This window comes from Prosopis cineraria, unplaced genomic scaffold (genome assembly GCF_029017545.1).
Source record: "Prosopis cineraria cultivar Desert tree isolate PC_DT_omini unplaced genomic scaffold, ASM2901754v1 PC11, whole genome shotgun sequence".
NCBI classification, from domain to species: Eukaryota; Viridiplantae; Streptophyta; class Magnoliopsida; order Fabales; family Fabaceae; genus Prosopis; species Prosopis cineraria.
In genome coordinates, this window is record NW_026555342.1 from 14,039,644 (window position 1) to 14,066,083 (window position 26,440).

General features: G+C 31.4%; 4 protein-coding genes across 6 annotated transcripts in view; 3 read left to right on the forward strand and 1 right to left on the reverse strand.

The window, feature by feature from the left end:
• The window catches only part of LOC129286135 (high mobility group B protein 3-like), a 6,251-nt gene extending 4,822 nt beyond the window's left edge, over window positions 1-1,429 (forward strand). The window contains exons 6-8 of the mRNA XM_054922153.1: window positions 453-479; window positions 619-713; window positions 1,291-1,429. Coding sequence (XP_054778128.1) covers window positions 453-479; window positions 619-713; window positions 1,291-1,429 — 261 coding nt within the window. The remainder of the gene's footprint in view (window positions 1-452; window positions 480-618; window positions 714-1,290) is intronic.
• An 819-nt stretch (window positions 1,430-2,248) lies between these two features.
• LOC129285128 (uncharacterized) lies at window positions 2,249-5,798 on the forward strand. Of its 2 annotated transcripts, none has more exons than XM_054920689.1 (5): window positions 2,249-2,272; window positions 3,626-3,712; window positions 3,811-3,862; window positions 5,382-5,555; window positions 5,707-5,798. In XM_054920689.1, exons 1-5 carry the CDS (start codon window positions 2,251-2,253, stop codon window positions 5,717-5,719), a joined length of 348 nt encoding a protein of 115 aa, XP_054776664.1. In that variant the 5' UTR covers window positions 2,249-2,250; the 3' UTR covers window positions 5,720-5,798. The 2 variants fall into 2 exon arrangements, 1 of the variants encoding a protein (XP_054776664.1); XR_008587086.1 differs by lacking the exon at window positions 2,249-2,272 and adding an exon at window positions 3,117-3,167.
• Window positions 5,799-6,741: 943 nt separating this feature from the next.
• Window positions 6,742-12,950, forward strand: LOC129287002 (uncharacterized). Its single transcript, XM_054923123.1, has 6 exons — window positions 6,742-6,782; window positions 9,768-9,832; window positions 10,331-10,405; window positions 10,502-10,577; window positions 10,873-11,039; window positions 12,654-12,950. The coding sequence occupies exons 1-6, from the start codon at window positions 6,749-6,751 to the stop codon at window positions 12,675-12,677; spliced, it is 441 nt and encodes a 146-aa protein (XP_054779098.1). The 5' UTR covers window positions 6,742-6,748; the 3' UTR covers window positions 12,678-12,950.
• A 2,382-nt stretch (window positions 12,951-15,332) lies between these two features.
• LOC129285156 (transcription factor bHLH144-like) lies at window positions 15,333-18,455 on the reverse strand. Of its 2 annotated transcripts, none has more exons than XM_054920724.1 (4): window positions 18,300-18,455; window positions 17,607-17,742; window positions 17,075-17,246; window positions 15,333-16,646 (listed from the first exon to the last, which is right to left on the reverse strand). In XM_054920724.1, exon 4 carries the CDS (start codon window positions 16,347-16,349, stop codon window positions 15,648-15,650), a length of 702 nt encoding a protein of 233 aa, XP_054776699.1. In that variant the 5' UTR covers window positions 16,350-16,646; window positions 17,075-17,246; window positions 17,607-17,742; window positions 18,300-18,455; the 3' UTR covers window positions 15,333-15,647. The 2 variants fall into 2 exon arrangements, with proteins under 2 accessions (XP_054776699.1, XP_054776697.1); XM_054920722.1 differs by having other exon boundaries at window positions 18,294-18,452.
• Between the last annotated feature and the right edge of the window lie 7,985 nt (window positions 18,456-26,440).

Here is a 26,440-nt window from a genome sequence, read left to right on the forward strand (position 1 = left end):
CCCGCTGGTATATTAAATTAAAAATAAACTTCTTGTATACAAGGATTAAAACTTTAAACTAATTTAATGCATGTGATTTTTAGGCTTTATAGTCAGTCAAACCACAAAGTCAACTAGGGATCGGCGGAATCTTCTATCTTTAAAGTCTGAAAGCCACCACCCTCGTGATTTCAATTGGACATCAGAGCGTATCTTTCTCCACAAAAACATAATCACATCCTCAAAGATTACGGTCATTGACCTTCTTCTTACTCCTTATTCACCCATAATGCCACCTTCAAAAAAGCTAAACCGACCCATGTAATAAACAGAGCTGCTATCTGTCTCTTTCTCGCTCTAGCACCTTGGGAAATTCCAGAAGCCGTGGCGAAAAAGCCACTTGATCTCCCTATGAACCATACCCTTCAGGAATTTTGTTATCGGTTTGTGGGTTTCGCTGTTTGGAACTGCAGACATTGCTCGAACTGCGCTTTCTCTTGGTAGGGACAGAGAGGGACGGCTTGGGAGGAGGATGTTTGAAATGAGAGAAGAAGGTATTGTTTTCCACGAGTCTTGGTGGCTGTCATTGCGGGTCTTGCTCTTCTTGACGGCATTATTTCTTTCTTTGCATACCTTCAGGTTTGTTATCGTCGTTTTGGATTTGTGGGTTTTGCTCTGAGATTGGTTCATGCATTTCCGCTTTCACTTTTATTTCCATCTAATTGGGGAAGAGGGTATGCAGAAAGATGAAGAATTGTGAAATGGGATGTGTCCAGTTGTTGTTTTTTCTTCGTCGTTGTGAGTGACCTATGAATTGTGTGACCCGGGAAATGTGTTGACTTTGGGAGATTGAATTGCTTTTTGATGATGCATGCATGAATCAATTGAAAATTTTTAGTGTGCATGTTGAAAACTCTCGTCGCTACATTGTACTTTCTCTATAATCGGTTTCGTTCTTAGCTCGATGATTACGGCATTGTATCAAGGCTCTTTGTTTTAACCTATTAAAAGACTTGCACAAACAGTTGGAATTTTGTATTTATTGTCAATGTTCAATCGACTACGTCCGTTGTCAAATCTAAGTCACTAACACCATTTGAATAGGGATACAATTGCAAGCATTGTGCAGTGTATAGTAATAACGGTTTCAGTTAGGGCAATTGGGAAGCTTAGTGGCATCGGGCGCTGTTGATTTGAGTTACATCCTAGTTGATTCTTACATCATCCGTTATAAACGATTGGGATGCTTTTCAAAAAATATTAGATCTTAAAGTCCGTGATGCATGCAATGTGAAAGTTATTTCCTTGCAGTGATTGTCAGTTGCTTTCTCTTGCTGTCACAGTTAATAAGAATCCACATGAGGAATTCACAAGTTGGCTGGACTCGGCAAAAAGTAAGGGCATTTTCCAATCTGTTCTTTGTCAACGTGATTTAGCTCTGAATCTCTGATGTAACATGTTTTCCACGTTGGATGGCTATATGGATATGCTCTTCTCTAACTGAATGAACGTGTTGAAGTTGTTATTTGTGATTGGTCCTTCTTGTTGGTCAGCACTGTTGTCTACTTTTATGGCATACAACATGGCTGTTGGAAATAGGCTCATATATGAATTGTGAAGATGTCAGAGGCTTTTAATTTCAGCAGCAATTAGCCCAATAAGATATATACCAATGGCTGTAAATTGTACGGGACCGGTGATTGTGTTCTTGTTATTCTTGAATTGATGAACTAATATGGCTATCCCAGATCGTCACTCTGTCCCGCACAGATCTTAAGTTATATTATATATGCAATGACTACTACATTAGTAACTACCCATTATATTTTCTGGATAGCAATATGTGCCACCCTTGTGCATTAGAGGCTCTATCTTTCTTTTAAATCTTGCTGGTGTGGGTGTATGTGTGTTGGAGGGCTAGATAAAAATGTGAAAATATTAGTAATGAATAACGAAGGAGAATCTGGTGATGTGACACAGTTTTGATGTCCTAGTGTCATTGGTGTACTTAATTTTAACACACTGTGTTACCATAGATGGGTGTACATGGGGAGTGCGATTAATTTATGTTTTGTCTATTGTATTCTGAAATTGATACTTCTTGTAGTTATTCTTAATGGCTTCTTTATGGATGTCTATGTTTATGGTATGAACTTCCACGTATGTCACTAGGCTTACTGCACGCAACTACTCTTCACTGCTTTATAGATATATATATATATATTAGCTTCTCATGAGATGTAAATATGATGTGCTGCAGGTGTTCATCTAATGATTGGCAGTTCCAGTTTGGGTTTGTTCTATTTTACTTTTAATGATTAGTTGAACTGTTAATTTATTTAGCATGGAATATCTCTTGCAGTTTTTGATTGTTCCTTTGATGCCATTTCCACATTTTTTATGGTTTGATTGAGCTAACTGCATTTCATGACTAAGCTTCATAATCCCTGTTGAGTTGTTTGTGACCAAGTCGTGTGCATGAGTCAAGTATTAATTTGAACATAGGCAGGTTGAATCCTTAGAAAAGAACATTTCTTTGGCTCTATTTTGGCACGTTTTGCCTTCTTAACAATATAATTTTGTGCTAAGTAGCATGCCAAGTCTTTTCACTTTCTGGCAAGGTTGATTATGACCTGGGGCCTATGTTTTTCTCTGGAAGCTTCGATCTTAATCAGTTTATATGTAGAAAGGTTAGTATATACACATTACAGACCAGCACAAGTACAAGAATGATATGCTCCTTACCACCCCGAAAAGCCACATTTCTCTCTCTAGAAGACACAATTAAAGTTAGGGGCATGCAGGTGATTTTGTTGAAGGCAGTAATCTGAAGAAAACTGAATTAAAAATTTGAAGTAATATTTTTATTATAAATTAAAGTTTTAGATAATTGCGTTTTCATTGTTGTAGGTGCTAAAGATAAGGTTTTCACACTGCTTTAAAGTATGGTTTAAACTGATTCGAATGTATTGTTCCTGACTTGTTTACATGAAGTTAGCTCATGCATGCCTTATAGGCGCAAAAGCAAACAACTTAAGAGAGGAGGACTTTATCCATATGAGGGTGCACATTGTACATACAGTGACACACGCTACCTTAACATTTAATGAAAGGCACACTGTTGAATAGCATTTTTCCAGACAGGTTTCATGAAAGCCGCTGCTTGTATCATGTGAATCTGAAATTAGGTTACGCCGATTACTATTTTGTTTAAATACTGGTCATTATGAATTTTGTGAGAAATTGTACTATTTAATTTAATGCTTATCAATAAATAATTTATTTAAGTTTTAGATAGCTATAGGACTGTTCATGGGCTAAGTCAGGCTTGACCTTAGCTTGATGCCCAGCATGGGATGGGAAAAACACTATAGGCTGCATTTTAATTTTATGCATGGTCATTCTTCATTGCATTCTTGAGAGTTGAGCCTTTAGTTCTTTCTGTCACTATATGATAATCAATTGATTTCCTGACATAATCATCACCAGATACATTAAATAGTTCCATTTTTTTTCTTATAATATATATATATATATATTTTTGCCTTTTAATGAACATAAGATGTTTGGCCATATTGTTGTTGTTTTGGTTTGCTTTCTGTACTTGATTCCATTTGATCTGTTCAATTTGGGATTCATATTTCAGGTTTCTTCTTTTATTTTGTATTGACACTTCTTGGTACTTGCTATGGATGGACGTGCTGGTCACACTCCTGTGGTTTTATTTTTTTGGGTATACCTCCTTTCGTTACCAACTAGAAATTTGTGATTTGTGAAAAGGTCTTAGCCTTAACAACCAAATGATTAAACTGTTGATGTTTTGTCTTGCAGCTTTCCCTAAAATACTTTTCTTTGCAGCATTTCTTCTACTTTTATCCTTCTGGTATGTAATCTGATTTTTTAAAAATTCTTGTTGGTTTATAGAAATGTGAATTTTCAAGTTACATGCAGTGTTTTCTGGCAAATTATATGTTATGTCAAGTTCTCTGCCGTCATCTTTCATTATTCTCAGTTGATCCTTCTTCTTTGTCCTTCTGTCTGTCTACCTGTCTGATAATTTCTCTTATTTCCTTTTTTATTGGCATTTCTGTGTTGCGATCTTTTCTTCAATCTAAGAGAGCAAGACTGGGAGATGTTGTTAGATAAGAACATTGTCCGCAGACGAACATGACCTTTAAATAGAGGGATAACGACCTATGCATATGCTTTCTGAAAAGAGTAACTTAGGACTCTGATAATTTTTGGTTGTGAACCAGATTGCCCCAAAGATGGGTCATGTGCTGCTGTTCGTTTCATGCTTCAGCAGTTCAGCTATTTTTTTTTCTTTTGTCATTTCCATTTTCGTCTTCTTTAATGATCTTAAATTTATTGCATTGAAGCCACATTCTGAATTAAATTGTGGATTCACTTGAAAATACTTCATCTACTGGAATTGCCTTTTGTTTCTACTAGAATTCCTCTATCAATTCTTGCGTGTTTTCATATGCAAAGAAACCAAGGACAGAGCCACGTCTTCGTAAAAGGGCATGGTTGCCACCCCTAGCATTGTGTTACATGCATGTATGTAAATGCATTTGTATGATATTGTCCTTCCCGAAGCTTTCTGAACATTTTTACTGTTTTTTTTTTTTTTAATTTAATTCATGCTTTTAAAGACAATGTATCCAACTTTAATCTTCATGATACATTCTTTAAAATAATACAATTTAAAATAAGTTAAAAATTGATTTAAGAGACAATAGGTTGATGGATGTTTTAAACTTTGCAAGTCACATGGTTCTATCAGCAATGAAATCAGCGCAGGGGCAGATGGGGAGACTTTCATCCCCTTTTCTTTTTCTTTTTTTCTTTCCCCTGCTATGTTGGAATGCAGGGACAGAAGGCTCACTGCAAGTTCTGCAGCCCTTACTGTATACAATAGAATATTATTGCCCCCAAAATTTGCAATCCGCGGTCTCCTCCTTCAAAGGTTTTTTTAATATAAAATGCTTTTTGAAAATAATATAAATAATTTGCATAAAATATAATTTTAAAGATATGCCTTTATTTAACTTTAATCTTATACTACAGTTTTAAAATAATTAGATATAGTTTTATCATATTATATTTTTTAAATTTTACCATTTAATTTATTTTTAAATTTTAAATTAATTATTATATAGTTTAATAAATGCTCAAAGTAAAACAATTCTATGTTATTGATATAAACTCTCAAACCCCCCCACCCCCCCCCCAAAAAAAAAAACAAAAGAAAAGAAAAGAAAAGAAACATAGCATATGATCATCTAACTCTTCAAGTTATCTGCAATCATCTGCATTTATACATGTATAACTATTTCAGTTACCATATTTTCCTTTCTCCTGACCATGAAGCTGCATTGCTCTTGGGTTTCATTTTACAGGGTTGATCTTTGCCATCAGCCAGATGATGACGATGATTATGAAGGAAGCTTTTCTGAGGAAACTTTACTAAGAAAGTCCTTTAATGATTGTACTTTAGCAGGCAGAGCAAGCCATAGAAAATGGTTTCCCTTCGGTTGTCTCATGTTGGTAATCGGCAGAAGATTGTACTTTTGGTATGCCCATGCTGAGGGTTTTCTTCTTCTGTATCTGCTCATGTAGTTTCCATCTCTGTTGTATCATGTTGCCACTTTCTTTGATGATCATTTAATGATTCACATTAGGATGTAATTTTTTCAAGTATTTCACTTGGACATGATTCACCAGGTTACACTTCTAGTTTTTGTCATCATGCTGGTGGCTGTAATAATATGGATTGGATTAGGGAAGAATCCCATTGATTCAGCAGTGGCTGCTCGGGTATGGACACAGTAATTATGGTTTTGCTATATCGTTTCATGCTATGCAGTGCTCTTTAAATTTCTGATTGATATGTCAAGTTGGTATTGTCTTTATCCTCTTATTGTGGCTACTTTTCCTTTGAATAGTAATATCGGTTTTGATTAGGTTAATTTCTTTCTGTCAGAGCAAGGGGGTAACTCTGCTTCTGTAAAAAAGCTTTTATATCATAATAACAGTGAATCTAAAGATCGTTTAGAGGTCAATACTTCTATTGACTTATTTGTTGTATTATCATGTTGAGTTTTTATTTGTACCCTGCATTTGAAGATTTCTTATCCTTCAACTTTTTATGCTTCCTTCTTTTATAATAAAATTCTTCTCTTAGAAAAGAAACAAAAAGGTCATCTTGGAAATCATAAGTTTGGTCTTTTCTGCTTTGGAGGGGACTGCTTTACATGAAGAGAAAGTGGTGGCGTCCTTTATGGGAGAATCTTTTCTTTTTAATGAAATACATTGAGTTGGTTTGTCCTCAGGAAAGACGGAAGGAGCAGATTTGTAGCATATGATGATGGGGCAAAGATGAAGTTTACTTTTCTCTTTAAATACATGATATGATAGCTACCTGGGGCTAGCTCAGGTAATGAGGGTAGGGTGGAGTGTGGGTTGAGATTAAGGATTCAATCCTCTTGTAACAAAAAAAAGAAAAAGAAAAATGACATGGTTTCACATAAGTGAATGGAGTGAATATATATATTTGTAAACTCGGATTGTTACTTACAAGTTTTGATTTTGAAATCGCCATGGTGCTAACTATGAGTTGATCATAAATAATGGTCATGCCTTAATTGTCCTGAATATTAGAATCTGTCCTATAATTTTGAAGAACATTGTTGGTGATGAAAAATGTTTATTATGATCTAGTGACTTAAAATTTGTTGCAGGTGTATGTAGATATTTTGCTGTTGGAATGCTTATGTTAGGAGCAGCATTAACATGCTATGGTAAGCATGTACTAATCCTTTTGTTTTTCACTGTGTTTTATCAAAATGGACTTTTAATATTTATTCTCATACTTTGCATGAGCGGTAGGCAGTTCTTGAAACTGGTTTAAATCTTCAGCACATTTAAAAGGCATGTTCGTTGTCAAATTAGATGAATGATTAGGCTCTATGGTTGATGTGTTTCTTGCCTTCTACTACTAGTTATCTTACTGTATTTTGCATTTTGTGCTCATTTGATTATTTTTCATTATTACTTGTATCACCACAAGGATGATGAAATTATATAAATTATAATTATAATCTCTATATAATAGTACAACTATTGGAAGAAGCTTTCGTACTAGCATGTACAGTGAAATGAAAACCATGTTCTCACTGAAGCTGAACATTTTCTATATAGACTCGGATTGGATAAAATGCTAATTCTGGGCGAACAACATGGCAATAAATGGGTCAAATCTCTGCCGAGGCCATAGACTTATCTGAAATCTCATTAATATATACTGCTTAGATATATTTGCCTGAATTTCCTATAGCATTTTAATATTGTAAGACTTTAATCTGCGGTTTATAAATTTTGGCCCCAAATAAAAACTACTGGTTACAAATTACACATGACATTGAGTAGCAGTAACAATACTTTGAATTAGTGAGTTACATATAGTATGGATAATACACGTAGTAATGAATATTGATTAGCAGGGATTCTTCTCTATAGAATAGTGAAGCCAATGCAAGACTCTTATGATAGCATGTATGGTGAAATAGTACCGTGTACTAACAGAAACAGAGCATTTTCTAAAATTGACTCATGTAAATTGTAGTATTTGGTAAAACAGGACACAAATTATACGGGGTCAAATTTGTGCCGAGAGTTTATCCTAATCTCATAAATATATACCGCTCAACTTATGTATAATTGTCTGAATTTCCTACAGCATTTAAGCATTATACTTAGACTTTTAATTGATTGGTTACAATGATATTGAATAGCAGTTTATCATGCAATCATTTGAACTGATGAGTGACATATAGTGTGGATAAGGATATACATGGAATGAAGCTTAATTACCAGGGATTTCCTCCCTTTTTGATTAGAAGTTCTTTTTAAAAAGTGAAGGTGTGTCTTGCTGGGATAAGATCTCCTCAAACTCAAAAGTACAAAAATCTAAAAAGCATAATAAAGTAAAAAAATCTCAAAAGAAATCAATGGTGTAAAAAAGCTTCAGTGTTTTTGCATGTTGTGATTCCCTTGAAATGCCATTTGCATACCACTGAGGTCACCTACACAACTCTGTGCTGTTATAGATGTAAAAGCAAAGATTTCCCTTGAGAATGTGGGTATTTCTGTCTAACTACAATGTGGTTTCTTTTTTCTTTTCTTTTTTTCTTTACTGCAAAAATTTAAGTGAATTGGGTCTTGAGGGGCTTATGAGGGCCACCTTATTTTTCTTTTTAAAGTACTAGGATACACCCTACTTTCACATAAAAGACCAAAGAGGTATTCCATAGGTGACACGCTGAACTGAATTTATGAACTTATTCACTCATGGAGACAAACTGCAGAATTCCAAATTAATGCGACATTAGACAGGTTGTCTAGCGTGGTTGACTATGTGCTGGTTACCTAATAGTTAGAACATGGGAACTAGGCCGACTAAAAGCTACGAAAGAGAGAAGGAAACAATGACACAGTTTTGTAATTATTTTGTATAAGAAAAGAATGGATCTGAATCTTTTGGCATTGCAAATGGATCTGTGTATTACACTCATTTATAGCATAAATCTGAAGAAATAAATATCCTAATCTTATCCAAATCTCAACAATATAAATAAACCCTATATATATTATATCTATTTAAATCATCTAAATATATTTAAATCCTATTCAAAAATATAACTAAATCTTATCCAAAATCATAATTTCATAACAAGCACCTGTAGTGCAGAGCGTATAAAAACTTAAATAGACTAGTGTTCAAGAATAAAAGGAGCTGAATTCTCATTCTAAAAACCAATGACTGCAAAAATCAGTTCGAAATGCTTGCTAAGGAATTATTATACTAATTCCTAACCAAACTTTCAGTTTCAACCTTTCATTGAGACGTAAAGTAATTTTTGTTTAAGAGTGATGCTTGCCAAATAGAGACAATCTATCTCTGGCTGGTTTATTTTGATTCAACCGTGAGAATGTGGTGCACTAAAATTTATTTCACATTTTTGCTTACAGCTGCTAGAATTCATTAGTCTATGCTGTCAAAAGAAGAATTCACTGATGTCAACCAAAATCAATGTTAGACAAACCTTAGCATCAAATGGCCTTTTAATTGCTGCCCCAGAATTATGCTAGAATTTGGAGCCCGTTTTGGTATAAAATGGGAAAGGGAATGGAAATGAGAAATCTCCCATGAAGATGGAAAGCATAATTCCAACAACGCCCCTTTGCCATCTACTAAACACACAAAAATAGTTTTTCTCTCATCTTCTTCCTTTCGTCAAATAACTTTTTTTATGTACCACATTTACCCTCAATCTTCGAATCATGTGTTGTGTGCTATACTTTGTGCCCTTCCTACCATCTTAAGATTTCAGAGTATTTGAATTTGCCTCTTCCTTGATTCTACTAATTTGTTCGCGTTAGTGTTCTACTTTTTCAAAATAATACTTTTCTCAATGTTTGTAGATTGTGATAATTATTGGAGAGATCATTTTGAACATGCATGCTAAAAAGATACCTGGATTACTCTTCCCATTGATATTTATGTGTTTGTGTGCACGAATGTGTGTGCAGAATCAAATTTCAGTAGTATTCGTGCTTGATGGAGCTATTTGGGTGGATTCCTTCTTTCCCATATTGAATCCCCTGATGGGCTTAAATTAAAAACTCCAAGTGAAAGCTACTTTTTGGTTGTATTTCTAATGAAAGTTATGCCTGCTTTTGTGGACAGTTTTTTCTGTAGTAGTTTCATTTTGTTTCTTTTACAGGAATCTTATTATGCTTGAAGATGAGCCGAGTAAGAGCTGAGCAACCTTCATCTGAAATGTACAAGGTATATTTGTATCACCCAAAAGAAGGGGTACTGTTTTTTCTTTTCCACTAGAATATTGTAACCCACACAGCTTTTCCATTCGAACTTGAAAAATGGATAATGGGTCTGCTAGTCTCTGGTTGCCCCTTCTAATGCCTTCTGCCAAGTAGAAGTTGATAAACACGGTGAGCTGCTGACGTGCTTGTGTATTAACTGGATGTCTAAGAATTTGACATACAATGGGATAGTGAAATGGCATCATGCAAAGATAATTGCTTATATGCTGTTCCATCATCATCCTACGTGGATGCCATGTTTCATTTTCTTGGACCTCTACGTGCATCATGCATGCATGCCATCATGGCTGCAAGAACTTTACCCATTGTCAGATAGCGTGCTATTTTTCTGCACTTGCACACTTGCACAAACTGATGTGCACTAGCCATATTCCTATAAAGATGAATATTTCTATGTATAAAATTTTGAAGATTAAGACGTTAATATATACATTTCTTACAGGTTGCCTTTTTAACTGTGACCTGTGTACTATGCTTCACATCAAGTGCCTCAGAAGCACTCTTCACTGATATTCCTGTATGTATCACCTTTCTGCTAAAATTGTTGTGTGCTCCATTTCTTGAGCTAAGATGTACAAGATTTCCTGAACTTTCCTCCTCATCATTGATGCAGATGTTGTATCATTGGCGTCCGCAGCATGTGTATGGTGCTTGCACCATTCTTTTACTCATTTTGTATTATTTTGTAGGTATGTGCTTGAAATATTTTCCTTGATTCTCAGTTGTGATGCTTGACGGAATTTTTTATCCACTCCATTTCATGAGTGATTTAGCATTTAGCTTAAATCCAGGCAAAAATGAAAAGGTAGTAGCTTAAATTGTTGACACTAACAGCCTTCTCTGTAAAACCGAATCTGCGTTTATTCTTCAAGAAAGAACTTGGCTATATTGTGCTACTTATAGTTGTTTTTCAAATGGTTTCATGAGTAATTCAGTAGTAATTTAAAGTATTGACAGACTGCTCTCAACGCACCGCATTTTCAGGTTCATCAATACCTTCAGCAATGTTACTGTGGGTAATGAGAGAATTACCGCCTGCAGAAGCTTCTAGCACATGGGAAGAATCGAGCACATTAGCTTTTGTTGGTGATAATCCAGTTATAGTTCATAATCCTCAGCGCTGGACTACTGCAACAAGCATGCAGAATCAGGTTCCTATGTCACTATATTTTTCCTTTAAGCTAATCCATTATGCAGTAAACAATTACTGCTGTGAATAAACCTATTTGCGGTCCTTTTAGCTTAAGTAGTTAAATAAAAACAAATAATCAAATAAAATGCCAGCTAAGAATTAAATTTATCGAATCTAAGATCCTTTTGTCTATGATTCATATTTAAAGATGATCGACATTATTTTTCTATTTTATTTTCATCCTCCAATAGTTTGTCTTGACTCTTGTGGATTCGTTGTTGTTGTATAGACATTTGGGAGTCTGAAAATTATGTTGCAAAACCTGCAAGGAAGCTAAGATTTTGCATTTTGCAGATCTAATGTTCTCAGAATTTTTAATTTTCAACTTTACACTTGAACTTTTCCTAATGTCTCTCTATCAGTGCCGCAAAATTCTTTTCGTATAGCAGTTATCATGCGCTACTCCTGAAAAAAGTCTTTTTCTGTGTGGCCTGTTCAATTAAGTTTCAAAGTAGGGAACATGGTTATTTGACATGCTATCATTTCATCTGTGTTACATATATCTTAATGGAGAAGGTATCACCTTTCGAGCAAATATAATACAGTAGGAGGAGGGGGGGGGGGGGGCTTTTGCCTTGTATATTTGACAAGGCTTAGTGACCACAAATATGAAGTGAAAATTAGATTTTTTTTTTCCCCCCTTTCAATGTGTATCGTATGACTAAGGGTCCATTTGGTACTCAGTTTCATATTTAAAAAGCAAATTTCACTTTTAGGATGCTGGAAGTTGTTTGAGTTAAACATTTTACAAGAAAACACATCCTGAAAGTATATTTAAACAGTGACTGAAAGTGGATTTGAAAAATATAATTATTTGAAGCTTTTTGAAATGTAAATTTAAAAAGTGGGATGTTATTTGACCATGCTACCCAGTTTAATCTCTTATTCTTTTATTTAAAAAATAGTTAATTCATTAAAAATATAATTATCATTTCAATAATAATAATTAGGTATCAAGTTTTTAGCATTATAAATTGAATAATTAATCATGTTAATTTTTAGCATTATTGTATAATAAAAATTATAAATCTTTATCATATTTTTTAAAATTACAAATAAAAAGGTACAAATAACTAGAGATTAAGTTTTTAATGTTATAGATCAAATTTTATGTTATTTAAAATCTTTATCAAATTTTAAATATTTCAAATATATTATATTTGTATAATAAAAATTATAAATTATCATAATTAATGTCTTTTTTTTGATAATTATACATTCAAAAGTACATTTCATTATCAATTTAAACAATTTTTAGTGTACCAACTGATTTTTGAAAAAATGTCTTTGAACACAAATTTTATTATAACAATTGATTTTTATCAAATGAACTTTTACTAAATAAATTTTTAGTAAACTGAAATTAAATAAACTAAATTTTAGAAAAAATAGCTTTTGCTCAAGTGGATGGTAGTCTTCTGTCTTGCGGGAATTGGCTTCATTGGGTTGATCTGAGCTTCTCTGTGCATCTGTTTTCTTCTCATCTTTCTTTTCCCTTTTGACGTTATTTGCTTTCAAAGAACTAAAAAAAAAAAAAACACTTAAAGTCACTTGAGTTTTGTCATTGATGCAGGCATTGAGAGTGAGTCCAATATAATCACGTTTTGGCCACGTGGCATTTACGAGTGGATCTTCATTGTGCCTGCGTTTGGGTGGTTTGTTGGAATTGCTTCAGAATATGTAAATCCTAACCAGAGAAGAGCCAAAATGATGCAAGTGGTTGTAAGCTTTCTAAGAGATTGTTTTTCCCACAGTGTTGACACTCTAAATGTAAATAGCAGAACATTAGTTTATAAAACTTATTCCCCGCTACACAAATTTGGGGATGTCTGGGATTTTTTTGCTATTAATGATTGAGATTTTGTTTAAATTTATAACTTTCTGGGCGCATGTAGGCGTAAATATGTGGCAAAGTAAGCTTGTTCATCTTGCCTTGGTGCAAACTATATCAATTAAATGATTAATTCTAATCTAGTGGGGCTTACTTTTTCAGAACATATTCTAGAAATTTTGCTTAGAATGTTGAGTAATTCTTATAATTTTCTTTTTGACTAATCTCCTGAATAGCACTTGGATTAATAGATTTAAATTTGAATTTTAAATTTAAAAGTTTGTATTTTAAATCTCATATTCAAATTTCATGTATTTAAATTTTCTGTATGGATAATTTAAAAAATTTTAAAAGAGAGATAAATTAAAATTTAAAATGAAAATAAAAAATTAAAAATGGTGGATTTATTTATATTTTTTAATCAACAATAAATGAGAAAAAAATATGAGTCAATGGAGATATTAATAATGAATACATGAAGAGAATAAAATATTTAAAATTATTAAATTTTAAATGATTAGACTGTAAAGAAAATTTAAAATTATAAATAAATTATTATTTGATTTTAATTTGAATCAAATTCAAGTTCCTAAATTTGTGTACTCAAATGAGGGATTGTTTATATTTAAATTCATAAATTTTTGTGTATTCAAATGAAAAATTTAATTTAAATCTAAATTGGAGCACCCCATTACTTCATTTTTCATCTTTTTTAAAAAAAATATTTTGAAATTTCAATTGTTATCGTCAAGACATTTATGTAAAATATTTTATGAGATATATATGAAAAATATAAAAAATTTTAAATTAAGGCTTTTAACGATTTTTTTTTTTTTTCGGTGGGAACCATGAAGTATGGATTGGTAGGAGAATGATTGCTTTTATTTGTATAATCACTATTTGCACAGTCAGTTTCACCCTATATGGTGCTTGCCAGCCTATTCTGAGGATCTTACGTCAAGTTCATGCGCATTGATAGCAAAATGAGGGAGAAGTTCATGATGTTAATAGCATGATATCTGGATATAGGGGTATTTAAAATTGAATAAAACTGAACAACTCAATTTGATCCCGAAAAAAAAAAGGACAAAATCATTATAAATGAAGTTTGATTTGATTTTCATTTTTGATTAGATTTGTGGATTATAAATGAACCGAGAAAAAAATTGAATATGGTTAGCAGTGCTACTGTGTGAACAAAGGTGACCTAACATGGAAAAGGGAGGGTATTTACAAGTTAGATACTTCAAGGTGATACTGATATAGTAAGTTGACAAAAAAGAAAAATTATCCTTTATATACATATAAAAAAAATTAATTTCTTCAGACTACAATAAACAAAATTGAGGTATTATTTCAATGCATATTAATTGTTATGATATAGTACAGCATTATAAATTTTTAACTTACATTTTAGATCATAAAAAATAGCAACATTAAAAATAAGAATTCAAGCTTCCAAAAAGGCAAAAAAGAAAAAGAAAAAGGTGAAGGCAATTTCAGTGCAGAGGTGTCGGATGGTGCTCCACTTAGACTATTTACAACATTGAGGGGACCATGATGCACAATGCATGCATGACAATGATCTGCACTTTGCCTGAAACCAATTATTTCTATCATCAATTTTCAAATTGGATATCAGATTCGTTATGTTAAACTTCTGGGTACATAACAACAAAGTCAAATGTTCATATGCAGACAAGTCATGTCTATAATTTCACTCGCAGTCCTCTAGTCAAGTTCATGTGTTATTATGAAGATGGAGATAGCTCCTTTAAACAACTCGACAGAGACCAATCTAAGCTATGACCTCATTGGCTTAAATACAAACAATTAAGCATACTAAACATCATGCAAATACTGGCTCTCTTTAAAGACTGAACAAAGTGTCAAAAGTTTATCGGTTCTTAAAAACAGATCTTAACAAGTGCAGTGTTTCTTCGTAAGCAAGTTTGATTTGAAGTTAGAAACCACTAAAATCAATTGTTTTTTTGTTTTTTTTTAAAAGAATACTTCCATTAAAATTTAAAACTTTAGTTTTGATCATTTTCAATATGAAATCAAACATTAATAATTTTTCTTATTTCTATATAGAAGTCCACTTATTGAAGACAATCTAATTCAAAACACAATAAGACACTAATGTGAGCATGTCTCATTCTTAATTTCCAAAAAAAAAAAATTACACAAGTGCACATGTTACACGCAAACAGAACATGCTTGTGCAGTAAATCAATCTTCTAAGAGAACTTCTCTCCAAAAGCTACCTCACATTAATATCTCATACTCACGATGTGAGACTCAAATTCCATGCATGGTAACTGGGTAACAGGGTAGGGCCACCAGGCATAAAGAGGACAGATGCAAATGAGAAGAGACCCGTTGAATGATTAATCTCACACAGTAAATGGGGAAACAAAGTTGATAATAACAATTATACCATAATTTTAGAGGAGGTAAGAACTACAGTCATTCCTCAATCTCAACACAAAACAGTAGCAAAACAACAGAGTCAATGCCAAACAGCAACTAAGAGTACAATCATGAATGTACTTTCTTGTCTTACATGACCTGAATATGTAAAATGCCAACTGTCATTTATTGCTTTCCAAGATTTCTTCCCATGAGCAGGGAACAAGAAAGAAAGGAGACTGGAAGGAGTGCTATTCATAGAGGGTGACAGATAAATTTCGATTATTGCCACAGGAATACAGTCGAAGTTTCCAACCAAGATTTTTAAGGTGCAACTCCAAGTTTCTCAGCCTCCACCTTGAGAGACTTAAGGTATCTCACAGCTTCATCTAAAACAGTGACAGAATCCATTTGCTCACCGCCTCCAGGCACAATCCCTCTCAGTACCCTGATCATTCTCTTCATTTCCCAGTGCTTAATTTCAGGGTTGCTGCAGTGACCATGGGTCCTAGACGACTTTTGAACAGATGATGATGATCTCTTCTTTGATTTTGAGCCATAACTGGAGCAAGTGTCACAAATACTTTCATAATTTTCGTTAGTCCTTGCTGTGCTGACTTCTTCCTCATCACGGTCATCTAGCTCTTCTCCATCCAAGCTCAACAATGCATTGATGTCCTCAGAATCCTCTTCAAAAGGAGATGATAACTCTCCTTCCACAGGATTAACTTCGTTTTTCTCAGAGTCTCGATTATAGGTAGCATGAACATTCAAGCCAGGGCCACTAAATTTGTTGGCCATTGCAGGATGGAACAAAATTCTGCTCCGGTTATCAGTCTGATCAAAGATAATGAAATTCTTTGGGCAAACCTCAGAGGGTTGCAGTTCAACTCTTTCAAAGGGAGTTATCTGCCTAGCACCGGAAGGTAAAACTGCATCAAGAGGACTATGCAAATAAGTGTCAACTGCTTCATGCACCAAAGGGAGAACGAACTTCTCAGGGTAAATATACTCGTGATTCTGCATGGCAAAGTTCAGTTCCTGATCAGTAAGCTCCCAGCAAGTGATTCTGTCTTGGCCTTTGCAACTGGCAATTATTCTCTCTTAAAGCTGACGGAAGTTCCTAACGGAAGGAAAGGAAGAAAGTAGGCACTAAGCTGAATGCATTTTAACAAAAGATGGCTGCTTCCTCCAATCAACACTAATTATCTCTTCTGCAGCCTTCCAGTAGATGACGCCAACACAAGGAAAATACTCCCTAAACCAACGTCACTTGATTCTAGACTACGTAATAGGTTTTAGCAACTGACGGAAATACTCAGCCTGCAAAAGAAAAGGGTATGTGACATCAATATACAACAATAAAAAGGAGAAAAAAGTAGTCAAATTGTTGCAGAGACAACTAGTAAAACCAGTGCAGTTTATCTTAGGCAGGTTTGAGAATTGAACTTTAGTTTTCAAACTAACAGCAATTCAATTTACACAACCAGAAAACTTAAGCTCGACATGAAGTTATATATTTCAGAACCTTGTCCAAACACCACATGTTACTTTCTAAAGCCACTATAACAACGAGAGATATCCAAGCTCGCTTATCCTTCAAAGATTTCAAAATATGAAGTCTCTTCCTCACAACATACTTTTCCAGTCTTACACAAATTCTGTTATAAAAAATGTCATCTGCTACACAAACTTTGCAAAAATCCATCCCACCCGGAAACCCAATAAAAGGAAGTGGAAGAATTATTCACCTGGCAAACTTGCGTTAGTTGGTAGTGTGCAGCGAATCCAACATTCATTTTAATCTGCCCAACTTCTGTCACAGCTTGGATTCTCTTTGTTGTTATTGCAACGAACATTCTCAATCCTCCCCCACAATTTTAATAAAGAAAAAAACGCTAAGAAGATCTAATGAGACTTTGCCTACAGAAGAAAGAAACCATATAAGGATTCAGAGGTGATGAGAAAACAATACGCAACATAGGAAGAAGACATAAGGCTCCACGTAATGGGCAGACTGTATGAAACAAGCCTCCATTGTTTCATAAATTTTGTCCTAACAGGCCAAAGGATCCACAGAATGTTTCCATCAAATGGGAACAAGTTTTGTGATTCCAAATTTCAAACAATAGGCATAAAAAAATAGTTCTAAATATTCAAGGCCATAGAATCCACTCTGGTTAAGTTTACCTTTTGAATATATAATTGGAGACAAACCAAGTGATAAGCAAAACTAATGGTGAACATTACTACAGCAGCAAATAAGGGGGGCATACTTCTGACCTGAATTAATTAAATTACTGAATCACGTGAAAGAATACCACCAAGCTAACGCAGTTCCTATTGTAATCCACAAATAAGGATGTCCACGGCATCTTTGACCCAATCAGAATATCAGAATAAAAACCAAGCCTTTCTCCTGGAAGTAAACAGAAGGCTTGATCAAAATACAAAAACCACTACTACGGAGAACAAATAAATGAAATGTACTTCACACCCAATATTAGTTTCGAGAAAATGAAGTTTAAAAAAGAAGAAGAAGTACAATGATCATCTCAGAATAGAATCAGCAGGCATTATAAGTCAGAAAAACAAAGCCCTCCCCAACAAGTTAAACGCAATCTCGAACACAGCGCTCGTGATGTGAAATTCAAACCCCTTAATGTTAAACAATATCCTCACCCAGTATAGAGGCAAGTCCAAACATTTTGCTTATAAATTTGACCCGACACCATATCAGTTAACAAATTTCAGATTAAAAACCCTAGTCACCACTAAATGCTGCGACTTTCCCATACAGAAGATTAAGTCCTCTGAAAAACAAATTATGCAGGAAAAAACTTCGAAACAAGCTTTGATCTTCATAGCTTGAAAATTCCCAGCATGCAACAGTAACAACAATTGCTTTCAATGATTCATAAATTGGAACGAATTTTAATAAGCAACTGGGAAATAAACTGAGTCACAGACACAAACTTTCTGATGGTGAGGAAGATCAGGCAGAAACCCAAGCTAAGGAAAGATCAGATACACTTAAATTCCACAAGATTTTTTACTGAAAGAAGACGCTCTAGAGAGAGAAAGGAAAGCAACACAGAGTGAGAGAGAAGTTCATGCCGATGCAAATAACTTTTTTCATGGTGGTTATAGGGATGCGTGCTGCCAGATTAAGACAGACACAGAGAGAGAGAGAGAGAGAGAGAGAGAGAGAGGAGTCAAAGCCGGTCGATGTGAACCGTTGGATGGGATAAGGGTACATCTCTGCAAATGCCCTTCCGTGTATCGCGGGTGTGATGGTGACCGTTGGATGAGAGCACGCGTGATGGAGGAGTGGGGACCACTGGGTTTGACGAACGGGTACCAAGAAAATAGGCTCATGCGAACTTAGTTTAATTATTGGCCCTCGTTCATTTCTAAAAACTCTACTTTATGCTTCGAAACTATAGATTCCATCCACACTAATTGAAATAATTAGATTGAGTTCATGTCATACTTTAATAATTTTTTAAAAATATTTTAAACTAATTTTATATAGTATTTCTTTCATCTCAAATTATGGGATATTTTTAAAAGAGATGTGTTATCTTAAAATATAAAACATCTTAAAAAAATTAAAATTTTATTAAATAAATTTAGTTTAATATTATCTTTTTTTCTCTTTCTATTTAATATCAATTAAGTATATATTTAAGATTATTAAATGAAACATATTTTTAAAATTTTATATTTTTATTTTAAAAATAATAACATTATTAAGTATATTTAATAAGATTTATTAATATGTGAAATTTTATTTAAAAATATTTTATAATTTAAAATAGAGGGAATAAGTTATAAAAGTTTTAATATATAAATTTGTAATGAATATCTAAGCTGTGGATTGTGACTTTGTAAGATTGGCCAAAAAACTCGTGATGTTGTAAGAGTTGTGTTTCTAGGGAGATAGACTTCCCTTCTTTGTTTTGGTCAATGAATATAATTAGATGGTTTGGAGTCACAATACAATACTTTGACTTTGATGGCACGCGGAGCATGCTCAACTTTTTTTAACAAACAAAAATTAGGAGTTAAATTTTTATTGATATTTAATGTTGGGGGTGTGAAATATGGGTTAACTTGACAGTGAAAAACTCTTACGGCAATTGTAATTGAATTGAAAAGGAGATATATACATGAAAATTATTTTTTAAAATTAAAATCTTTTTATTTTTATTAAAATGTAATATCATACTTATTTATATATTCTCTTACAATCGTTAGGTCATCTCAATGTAAAAATGATGAAAAAAGCTTCAAAAGCTCGCAAGTGTTACTTTTAAGTAGAAAATATATTATTTAAGTTACCATGTAGTATCTTATTTATTCATACATATTCTTTTTAGCAAGCATTGTGAAATTTAAATGAGGAGTAAGTCTGCTAACATGATTTTTCAAAAAAACAAATTCACAAAGTTCAAACATTTAATTTTCCTTAACTGTGTCATTGTGGTTGTCTGATTGATTCAATTACCATTAGTTTAAATTTAATTTAAAACCTATAGAGGATGTTGCCTTGTTTTAAACCCCACTTATTAGCTTTTGATTTTGTCTTTTTTGTTGGTAATTTAATATTTTATATTATTTTGTTTTTAAAATTTGAGTTTAATACACACTAAAAATGATTCTAATAAAAGTTTTACATATAATTTAGCTATAAAATCTGATAGCAATGTAGACTGTGCATTATTATTATTTTTAACTGATTTCTGTAATATAGTTCCTTATGGATCTAATGAGCAATATGGCTCTATAAAATGAGGCGAAGTGACACGTTTAATAAGTAAAATTTTTAACACCAAAATGACATCATTATACACCTCACTGTGATGTCACTTTTCATAGTATTTAATAAATAACAAATCATATATTCCTTTTATTTTAAAATATAAAATATTTTTTACGAAGTTAAATATTAAAAAATATAAGATATGTTTAGTCTTTTGATGTATAATTATTATCTTTTTATAAAAGTGTTCCTATTAATAATGACTTTATATTTATTGTAAGGTGTTTAATAGGTATAAATATGAAAAGATATGATTAATTGAAAAATAAATAATTATTTTATTAAAAAGTGAGATTCAATTAAAAAAATATATTTTTTATAGAGGGAGTAACAAATTCAGTTTGGCATGAGAGATTGATATTGAGATTCTCATTTCTCTGACAGGTAATTAAAAGATTTATCTTATAACTCCTTTGTATGGAGCAAAAACCTAACTTAAAAAAGGAAAGGGGATCTACTTTTTATATTTTATATCCTGAAAATATTGGTCTCTATTATTGATAGAATTATTTTCAAACCCACAAAAATAACTATATATATCATTATTAATTATGAGATAAAAGCAATATAGCGCACTTCAAAATTGTGTGCAACACATCTATGATATATCTTAACTTCAACTTTGTTCTTGTTTTGGCCGGAAAAAAATTTCTTCTTGTTTCATTTAATATGATTGAGGAGCTTTTATTTAAAAATAAATGGAACGCTGCTGAGCTCCTAACTCTAGGATATTTTGGTTATTTTATTTTATTCTTATTTATGGTTTTGAAATATCTTCTTCACCAAACATCCAACAAGAATATTTTTCTAAATTATTTTTCATTTCATATATATATAGATATATATCAAATACTATAAGTTTATGATATAATATTCAATTTCATTATTATCTCATTTTCTATTATTTTAAGATTGGGAGAATTTTATTTTAGAATCAATGTAAGTGCATATTTTCCAATGATATTCAAATATTTTTGAAATAACATTGCAGGTTTTGAAGACCAACACCAAATTAAGTTTTACAGGTAAAATGACAGTATTACCACTAGTTTTTAAACAAAAGAAAATAGCATATGAGAGAAGCCATGTTTGCAAGTAACATTATGAAATTGACAAACAACCATAAGGCAATTTATAAGTAATGTTAGACATTTTATAAGTGATATTAGTAATTTAATAAGTTATAGATGATTTTACACAGGATGAATATTGCACAAGTAATATTCTAATCTTAACAAATAATGTAAAGATATTTATAAATGAGATTTCACAATTTACAAGTACAATTAAGAGAATTTACATTAAATTGAAGACAAGTGCATCATCAAACTTTACAAAACATTTTACTTGTGTAGTTAGTAATTTAACAAGTCATGTATGAATTTATACATGCTAGATATTTGACAACTAACATTGCAAACTTGACAGGCAACACAAGGTAATTTAATTTACAATATTAAATGTTCTATAAGTGACATTTGTAAGTTCACAAGTCATGAACAAATTTACACAGGATGAATATTTCACAAGTAATATTTCAATTTTAGCAAGTAATGTGAGAAAATTTACATTAACTTGAAGACGAGAACACTTTCAAACTTTACAAAATATTTGATGTTGATATTTGTGATAGTACGTAAAAATGCACCATAATGAAATCAAGCCGCTTCAGTTAAATGTATAAAAGAACTTATATATTTGACACATTTAGAAGACTATAACCCATCACAATATATATATATATATATATATGAATTGTGTATATGTACATATGAGTTGTTTCCCCAATCAACTAGGAAATTTAAATTGGGTTGTATTCATATACAAGATAAAGAGCGCCTATGCTTTATTGCACTGTAGGTATAGGCGAACTCTGTATAAATGAGGGTGGTGGTTCACTTTGAATAGAAGTAGGTAGATTTAAACTTTTTATATCCAAATCCCATAATGATGTAGAGAGTGAGCTTTTATCCAAAAGTGTTTGATATATCCCACAATCAACAAGTTATATTAATTGACTAATTAACAAATCATATCAAGAATTCAACAAGTTGTGCCAAGAATTTTACAATTAGGAGTAAATATTAAATAAATTATAATAACTGTTATGACTTGCACTCGTTAGCCGTTAAAATGTAATGGTTGTCTAAACTATTTTGTATTCTTACACTTGTCATCCCTTATATTATCAATTTCTCACTTATAATTCCACCATCATATATACCTCATTGGGCACACATGACTTCTTTTCAATCAATTAAAAATGAAGCATATAGTGTACAGAATGCGAGTGTTTAATTACTAACAGAGAGGTAGACCTTTTAGGCCAAAAAACTTATTAGCAGAGATAGAGAAATCACATAAAAGAAAAAAGCACAACAAAGAAGGGGAAAATAAGAGAAAACGATTACTGGAAAAAAAGAATGAGCTTACAAAATTCCTTTGCACATTACCCTTTGAGACCTTCATACAAAAATCAGTAATGGAGGAGCAACTTTAAGACCTTCGATGATATACTCAAAACATGTTCAACCATTGAAACAAATGCGCAGAGGAGGTGCCTTTGATTTCAATTGAAGGGTGCATTTGACTTTACTCAGAAATTAAAGTGGAGTAATCAAACAGCTTTCAAGTTTTCAAATGGGGTCTAACCATGAGAGAAGGTAATGGCTGGGATGTTGGATTCATTCTTTAGTGGATAGCTATTTTCATTTTACATTTAGGGGCAACTAGGTAATTTCATAACAATAATTAATTTCGTTTGGTCTTTTGGTAAAATTATCTTGTTTCAAGCAGTCCCATAGTGAAATTCTCCATTTTAAGATTCCTTTTACTCTACCCAATTCAATGTTAAAATTAAAGTACATTGTCTACAAGAAAAATTAATTATTTAGTCTCTGTAATTTTGTGTTAGTTGTAATTTAATCTTTGAACTTCAACTCATTGTATATATAATTCATTCATTATTATTTTAACTCGGTTGTAATTCAATTTTTGAACTTTGTCTTTTGCAACTTAGTTTCTATTGTTTGAACTATTTAAATATTGTTCCCTAAATTTTAAACAATAAAATTATAAACATTAAAAATATTTTAAACTTTTAATATTTATAACATTTATAACGATTAAAAAGGTTTATCAATTTAAAATATTAGTAATAAATTTTAACATAATTTTAATTTTTATAATTTTACTTTTTTAAGATATATGGATAAATGTTTAGATGATTAAAAATATAAAGATTAAGTTACAGCAGTCAAAATTTAGGAATTCATTTACCATCGAGTTAAAATACTGAATTATAACAAGTCTAAATTTAAAAATGAGTTACAATTAAATCAAAATTATAAAGAATAAATGATCAATTTTTCCTTATCTATAAAAAAAAGAGCAGTGTGAATGCTGTAAAACATCTTTCTCTTGTGAAAAGGTACAAGAAGATTAGGTATACTAATTAACAGAGACTCAATCCAGCTAATTGCTATATATGAATTCAAAGGACAAGCAAATTCTATATTGCAACAATTACTTAACTAATTTCCATGTGTCAAGAGATCTCTCTATAATAATCTGGACAAGTTTGAAAAGATTTTAACCATCCATAAATAGAGAGCTCTCCTGCAATTTTCTCAACATTTTCCCTTTGTTTGGATGAGGGGGGAAAATAGAAAAGAAAAAAAATTAGGAAGGAATTTTACTTAAAAAAATAGTTAAAAATTATTATTTTTAAACATTTCTCTTCCTAATTTTTTTCCCTCCATATTTTCGTCTCACTTCCCTCCATCCAAACTATATGGGAGGCTTTTCTTCTAGTCATAAAACGTGTTTTTATTTCATGAAGAGAAACCAGATTTCAAGTGTGCCAAAAATTTGAAATAGAAATTAAATGATTATCTATGTACATCAACTGCATATAAATATTGATTCTTCTTTCTTTTCCCCCCTAAAAAATATAATAAGCATGGTTTTACACGATTCTAGTTTTAAGGTTAGTGCTTAGGGCTGACTATTTAAGAGAAGCAAGGGACAAAGCTTTTGTGAACTCAGGTAGTGGGTTATGAGTCACTAGCTTGAAAGTCACTTTATGTCTCATAAAATTAATTAATAGCATAATAATTCTCTCTTGCTTTTTCTTTGACAAATGGATGAGCCAATTAACGATAAAACGTATATATATAAAGCCTTTTCATGCTTAATGTCCCATAAAACGCCAATTTTTAATGATCGAGTGGAAGAATAATTCCCCACGTCTTCTGATTTTTTTTCCCCAAAAACATATCCAATCCAGAAATATTCCTAATAGAATCTCTCTCCGAGTCAGAAAACTCATTTTGTTAGCTGTATTTACTCCACCACAATTTTCGAGAATATCTATATTTTATATATTGACCCATCAATTAACGACATACATACATACATATATACACACATACATACATACATACATACATATATATATATATATATATTGATATTGATTATTTAAGAAAAAGGACTGTCACCATTTAAATTTAAGACCATGTGAATAAAGAAAATGCTTCTGAAAGAGTTATTTTCAATTAAACCAAGTAATATTTAAATTTAAAACAATAGCTTTATATATTGTATAAGTTAACTATATAAAAATATACTTTTCTAAGTATGAAATTTAATATTTGTAAGTGCAGTCCATAAACCATAATAATTCCATAGGTAGTGATCAAATGGACTCACTGGTTTGTTATTAACAATCATTTATAACTAATTCATAGGAGTCAAGAAAAATTAGTTACATAATTGAAATTGTTTGCAAATTACTCTGTTTTTTTACCCCTAATAAATACCATAAATTTAAAAAATAAAAATTATTTATCTTTTCAATGAAAATTGAGAAGAACGGCATATTTAAAGTTAAGCAATTGATGCTAAAGCAACTCTTTTAAAAGAGTTTTATCCGTGACCATAAAATTTTTCTAGAAAATGATTTATATATAGAATTGGAAGTATATTATTATTGTTGTTGTTGTTGTTGTTGTTATTATTATTGTTATTTGATAACATTAACACTTATTGTGTCATCATTAATTGATTTTACTCGCAAATAAAAAATTAATAGAAGATTAATTTAATAAGATAGATATCTCTAATTATGTACAATAAATGTTTTATTGAAGAGTATTCGTTCCCTTCATGGACAAACATAAGGCTGTTTAGTTTTTGTTCTCATTTTTATTTTTAAAAATTATTGTAATACAGATTTTAGAATTGTTTTTTAAAACAACATAAAATGAAAATCTTTTTTGATTATGTTAATCTAAAAGCAGTTTTAGAATTAAAAAAATAAGTTAATAATGATGGTTGCAGATGAGCAATGATGTTGATTTATTATATAAATTTGTCTCGATAACTGTAATTTCTAATGATCAAATGTAATATATTTTAAAACTTAAAAGAATGAAAATAATTTAAAGTTGTTTCTATTTTTTATTTTTAAAAAAATAAAAATAAATTTGGAAGTAATTAAATCCAACATGTTTGTTCAAATAAGTTTTTAAATTTTTAATTTTTTAAAAAATAGTTTTAAAAGATAGAAAACAAATTGCCCAGGGTACCCAATTTTTTTAAGTCATTATCCCCTTTTTATAATACCTTGTTTAATATTCTAAGATGTTTAGAATACCTTTATACACATAACTCTATTTAGTGATTTTTTCCAATCTCCAATAAATTATCTTATCATTAAAATAGAAGGAAAAACATTTAATTAAGGATAAAATTAAAAAAAAATATTTAGCTATAAGCCACTCTCTTAACTTGATATTAGGGGTGAAATTAAGTGAGGCCCCTATCAGAGGCCTACACTCTGGCTTATTTACTATTTTAGGTCCAATTTAGCTTGTTTATTAAATAGACTTAGATCAAGTTTAGGCTTTTAATTATGCTCATTTAGTTAAATAAGTCAGGTCTAACCTACGAGTTCAACAAGCCTGCCTATTTACATATGCATTATGTAATATATTACACACACATTGGTTTCACAATTTAATTCTTAATCAATCTATTTTTTTTATAATTTTTAGTTATATTTTCAATCAGATTGAATTTATATATTAATTTTAATGCTATTATTTTATCATTGTATTGTATTATATTTGGTAAGTTGATTTTAATGCTATTATTTTATCATTATATTGTATTATATTTGGTAAATTCTTTTAATTATTATATATTATAATTGATAAATTAAATTATATATTTATAATAATAGTTCTAAAGTATATTTAAAATTAAAATGCAAGTTTATTTAAAAGCT

Bases quoted from the DNA above. Each gene is read 5' to 3' on its own strand.
- LOC129285128 (XM_054920689.1), top strand. From the start codon at position 2,251: ATGATTGGCAGTTCCAGTTTGG. The intron at 3,713-3,810 runs GTATACCTCCTT...TTTGTCTTGCAG, and splicing joins CTGTGGTTTTATTTTTTTGG to CTTTCCCTAAAATACTTTTC. The intron at 3,863-5,381 runs GTATGTAATCTG...TTCATTTTACAG, and splicing joins CTTCTACTTTTATCCTTCTG to GGTTGATCTTTGCCATCAGC.
- LOC129287002 (XM_054923123.1), top strand. From the start codon at position 6,749: ATGCTTATGTTAGGAGCAGCATTAACATGCTATG. The intron at 10,406-10,501 runs GTATGTATCACC...TCATTGATGCAG, and splicing joins CACTCTTCACTGATATTCCT to ATGTTGTATCATTGGCGTCC. The intron at 10,578-10,872 runs GTATGTGCTTGA...CCGCATTTTCAG, and splicing joins CATTTTGTATTATTTTGTAG to GTTCATCAATACCTTCAGCA.
- LOC129285156 (XM_054920724.1), bottom strand. From the start codon at position 16,349: ATGCAGAATCACGAGTATATTTACCCTGAGAAGTTCGTTCTCCCTTTG.